Below are 5,139 nucleotides of genomic sequence, written 5' to 3'. Positions count from 1 at the left end.
ATTCTCGAGATTCAAACCACAATCCGGTTTGCTCAAGGAACAACAATAACAACAAAACTTAATCTTATGTGTTTACAAAAGTGCTTTTAATAAGCAATATCACAGCCGTTATATATACACTAGGATTCAAATTACAAAATCAATAGATACAAGAAAGATGAATATCGTTTAGAGCCTTTTGCTTTTTGTGTGCGTGAGAGTTGTTCCAATTCTTCAACAAACACTTCTTTATATAGGAGAGCATTTTTGATCCGTTGGAAGACACGCTTTCTTGATTTAGAAATTTGATGAATTGCAGAATTAATTTTGTTTCCATAAGAGAAGATTTTGTCTCTTGAATATAATTTCTAGTCGTTTAAGAAAAGATCTTGCATTTAATTCTTGTAACGGAACAGTTCATCAGAATATTATTCAGCGTTGGTGCATGGAGCGCTTATGTATCAGAGTTGTTCAGAACTTCTTGTTCCTGTAGACTTCCTTCAAAGTCTTCGGAACTTGTTATTCTTATAAACTTCCTTCAAAGTTTAGATCTTCTTATTCTTATAAACTTCTCTCTATGTAGCCTTTTGCTTCTGAGAGATCAATGTTCAGAGCATCTTCTTTTTATAAGCTTCCCTCAATGCAGCCTTCTGCTTCTGAGAAATCACTATTATCTACTTCAGAACTTCTGTAAAGTGAAACAAGATTAGAATGCATATTTGTTCTTATATAAGTTTATGTGTTAGTTATCATCAAAACTCTTTCGAAGATGTAGAACCAAACTATGTTCTAACATCACGAGGACGATTGTCCACTAAAAAACACACAACACATAAAAAACAAAAGTAAATAGCAGAACTACGACGCTCTGACTTCTCCATTGAACCATGGAGGTACGTAGGCATAGAGTTCAGGATACTCTAGTAAGAACAATAATTATTAAAACACTTTAGTTTATTCATGAATTTCATTCCCCTTTAGCAGATAAGTAGTTAAGTAGACACACCCATTGATGAGGGGTGCTTATCCCTTCCCCTCGCGTAACCGACTTCCTTACCCATTTCTCTGGTCGTGAGACTTGTGTTTTTTGTATTTGAGGTTTGTTGATATTCCTTTCTCTTTGTGAGATAAATATATTAGTGGCAACTCTGTTATTTTTCGCGGTAGCGACATATATGATTCTTTTGGACAACCTAGATTGAGATCGGTTTAATTCATGTACTTCCTTCATTTGCTTATCAATTTCTCGACTAAGTTGGCATTAGAAAACTATTTAGTGTACTTTTCTCTAAAATATAACGGCGTAGCGAAAAGGATCTAATGAGTTCAGTGTGAAAATTCGTGAGAACATAAGAAGATTTCCACAAACAACATCATTAATTCGGTGCTAAATAAAATATTGATGAAATGTAGAATTTAATCTCTTTTGGTATGATAATGTAGGTCTCTGATGCGATTAAGAGGGGTTTTATTTACTAAGTTAGCAATCAAACGTCCAAGTCACCAAGGTCATAAAGATATAACTTTGTAAGGGCTAATAAATCATACATGTTATGGCGTGTGGATGAGTTTATATATGACAAATGGTTAAAACCAATAAAGTTTTCTCTAAAGAGAAATACAAAAATCCATCTTATTAAATCAAATGGGTGGCTCATGATGAGCGAATAGACTGGCTCATGTTGTTTACTTATAGATATCATCCTAATTTGTGCATATATGTACTTCTAAAATCAATCTTTGTTATTCTCATAAGATAATAAATCTACAATATAAAATATAAGTTTTCCTTCGACAAGCAAAGTAGGCCAAAATAAAATTTATATAAAATACATCGCTTCATAAATCTTCTATTTGTTAGAAGACTTTTGTATTAGTTCAACAACTGAAGTGTATGTCCCGGATATTCCCATAACTATAGCTACAAATATTATTACTACTATCATCATTGTCTCAAACTCACATTTCCTATAACTGCCTGAAATCTTCAAGTAACACAAGCAAGGAAGCAGAAAAGAAGCTGTGACAGTAAGAAATGCTCCAACCAATGCCATGAGAGTTCCAAAAAATGGAAGAGTCAATGTAACAATTACAATACTACTTAGAAGAACAATACTCAAAGAGATGTTGGTCATTCTATTATACTTGTATTTCCTTGGAAGTAAATCTTTTAAAGCATTTGTAATTGGCATTGCAACCAAAGCAAACTTAGATATTGGACTTAACAAGGTTGTGTATATTGCGATTCTTGAACTTAATTTATCTAGTGGTAAGTTTAATGTTACTTGTGATTCAACTTTTGAACCAAACATTAAATAACCAACTATAGCGATCGATGCAAAAACAGATGTTGCTAACATGAAGCATACAATTAGGACCTGCAATTTAATGGAAACATATATATACATAAGAATGGAGATTTATACCAAAAAATATTTTATCGTATGAGAAAAATTTTAGAAAAAATGCGAAAGAACTTACATACGAAAATTGACGTTTGTTCTTCATGGAAGTGTAGAGAATTGGAAAAACGGGGTGTGCACTATAGCAAAAAGAATACAAGCTAACAGCTGTAGGGATGCCATTCCAATTTACTAAATCACCCTTTTGATGAACAACATCTCCATCAAAAACTGCAATCCATGATATTGACAAAATAATAATTGCAGAAGCAAAGACACCACTTGCAGATACGTACGAAATCAAACTCAGATTATCCAAACAAATCGTTGGCAAAATAATTAGTGCAACCAATATCACAAAGAGTTGCTTTGCACCAATTGATATACCACCCACTTGAAACTCTTCAATAGGAAATAATTTACTCAAATTGTCCCCTTCTAAAATTAAGAAACCTATTGCAAGCAAGTATAGCTCAGTATACATTGATGCTGATGCTATTATTTTTCCAGTTTTTCCAAATGCAAGTTCACCCATATCAGGAAATGTTCTTATGTTGGAATGTTTTTCCATACATCTTTTCATTAACACACCAGTATAAAATGCGACTGCAGCAATAGAAAATAAAAGTGCTAAACTTAGCCACCCTCCTGAGGCTAAAGCATATGGAACTGATAGAATTCCAACACCTAAAAAATCAAAATCATATAAACAATCAATGGCATATTTTTCTTAATGTTAGAAACGTCAAAATTATAATTAAATTCACTATCTTTGACAATTCAAGAGCACTTGGATGAAATTGTAAGAAATCTCTTTTTTCTTTTTCTTTTTTAGTAAACAAGATAATATATAAAAAGGAGAACTAAGGGTTCTTCAACCTCTTTACGCTGAGATAAAAGGTGATAGCCCGACAAAAAAAATTACAAACCAATTACAATTACGACAAATAAAGCAAAGGTTTTTTGCTTAATTCGTAAAATGAATAATGGAATATCTGAATAAATCAATAATTATAAGAAATCTCTTTTTTCTTAATCGAAAGTTTTGTAGTTGCGCGGGTAAAAGATATCTGATTTTTATCCAAGAAATTAAAATTCCGCATTGTGAAAAAAATGAAAACATTTATATATTATAGAAATATAATTTTAAATTTTAATAAATGTCAAAGTTTACATATTCAAAAGTCTATTCAACCAGGACTATAAACATTATAAATTTTTTATATAAAATAAAACTTTATTGGTTACTTTTCAAGAAAAATAAATAAATAATATACATTATTGTTCTTACCTTAAAATCAGTAAAAAAAAACTAATGTGTTACTGATTGTGCACTGGCAATATTTAAAATATAATCATATAAAATATACAAGTTTATGTTAAGGAGTATAGAGTAAAATTAAACCTGCAATTGCATTGAGTCCATTGAGACATGTTCGAATAAAAGATACTTCATTTTTATTTGGAGCATAAGAGGATATGAATTTCTCCTCATCCACTAGACTCCCCTCAGATAGTAAAGGAAAATTTAAGTTGGTTTGGACAGAAGTTACAGCCATCTTTGAGATCTATCAAAAGAGGTTGAAAACAATATGAAAGCACATTATGAGATATTTATAGCTGGACAAGTGCAGTAGCAGTTGACCAAATTTTTTGGATCATTTAAGAACATTAAATGTGAGATAGAAAAATATGGTCCAGTTTCAGCCACCTGCATCAATTTTCTAGATGCTTAAATTTGATAATTTTATGAATAATGCTATATACAGATAGAAACTTCAAGTACATAATTAATTACAATTGTTCTATTTGTCATACTATTTAGCTTTTTATTATTTTTTCTTTTTTTTCATTTTTGCACTTTAAATATGTCACTTTCTATATAAATAATAAAATTATTATTCAACTAACTCATCTCATTATTTTGCATTCCTATACAGATGATTAAGAAATGTGATTTGTGAAAGAAGAAAATGAAAAAGAAGGATTAGACTTTAGATAGAGTTAGGTACATGATGGATCTAACAAAATCTAAACTTTTGCAGAAAAAAATAAATTACATTGTAGAAAAGACACCAGCTGAAGAGATAAGTTGAGAGAGTGAGAGAAAGAACAAACCAGTGGATTTTCTTTCAGTGACATGCACCAAAATTAAAACTAGAGAGATGGGTGTTGAAATGAAGTGAAATTGATTGTTGAAAATTGATTTATTTAAGCATTGTTATATATGGAAACAATGATTGAAGAATCAAACGGTTGTTGTGGATTTTAATGCTAGGGTGTAGAGAGGATGGTGACTGTTGAATGACTCAACATGCATGTGTCTTGTTACTGGTGTGAATGTGAGCCACCACTATGCAAAAACAGTGCATTTTGTCACCAAAAGAGAGTTTTTTAAGTGAAAGATGGATTAAAATAAAAAGTTTAAAGAGCAAATTATTAGAGATGGAAAGGGCAATTATTACCTTTTAAATTTAGTTGTAATCTCATGGGATAATAGATTAATTGTGTAATTTATTTTTGGGTTTTTTAAAAATTTATTTAACTATCTCATCTTCGTCTTAAAGTAATTCATTTAATTTTAACTCCTACGATCCAATTTTAAAGATCACATATTAGATCCTGCAACTTTACGTTATCGATAAATATTTTTTTTATATTACATTTTAATTTTAATTTAAATAGAATTTAAATTATTTTAATTAATATTAGTACAAATAAAATTAATAAATAAATAAATCAAATAAATAAATTTATT

General features: G+C 30.1%; 1 protein-coding gene across 1 annotated transcript; it reads right to left on the bottom strand.

Moving 5' to 3' along the window:
- Nucleotides 1-1,783: 1,783 nt before the first annotated feature.
- LOC131611189 (amino acid transporter AVT1I-like) lies at nucleotides 1,784-4,635 on the bottom strand. The gene is made up of 4 exons (XM_058883285.1): nucleotides 4,500-4,635; nucleotides 3,787-3,949; nucleotides 2,461-3,068; nucleotides 1,784-2,357 (listed from the first exon to the last, which is right to left on the bottom strand). The coding sequence occupies exons 1-4, from the start codon at nucleotides 4,521-4,523 to the stop codon at nucleotides 1,830-1,832; spliced, it is 1,323 nt and encodes a 440-aa protein (XP_058739268.1). The 5' UTR covers nucleotides 4,524-4,635; the 3' UTR covers nucleotides 1,784-1,829.
- Between the last annotated feature and the right edge of the window lie 504 nt (nucleotides 4,636-5,139).

Source organism: Vicia villosa, linkage group LG6 (genome assembly GCF_029867415.1).
Source record: "Vicia villosa cultivar HV-30 ecotype Madison, WI linkage group LG6, Vvil1.0, whole genome shotgun sequence".
Classification (NCBI taxonomy): Eukaryota; Viridiplantae; Streptophyta; class Magnoliopsida; order Fabales; family Fabaceae; genus Vicia; species Vicia villosa.
This window is presented reverse-complemented; position numbering and strand designations above follow the sequence as displayed.

What these genes read in the sequence shown, in the direction of transcription:
- LOC131611189 (XM_058883285.1), bottom strand. Translation starts at nt 4,523, where the DNA reads ATGTCACTGAAAGAAAATCCACTG. An exon ending in TGGACTCAATGCAATTGCAG is followed by an intron (nt 3,069 to 3,786) that starts GTTTAATTTTAC and finishes TTGATTTTTTAG; the next exon opens with GTGTTGGAATTCTATCAGTT. An exon ending in ACAAACGTCAATTTTCGTAT is followed by an intron (nt 2,358 to 2,460) that starts GTAAGTTCTTTC and finishes ATTAAATTGCAG; the next exon opens with GTCCTAATTGTATGCTTCAT.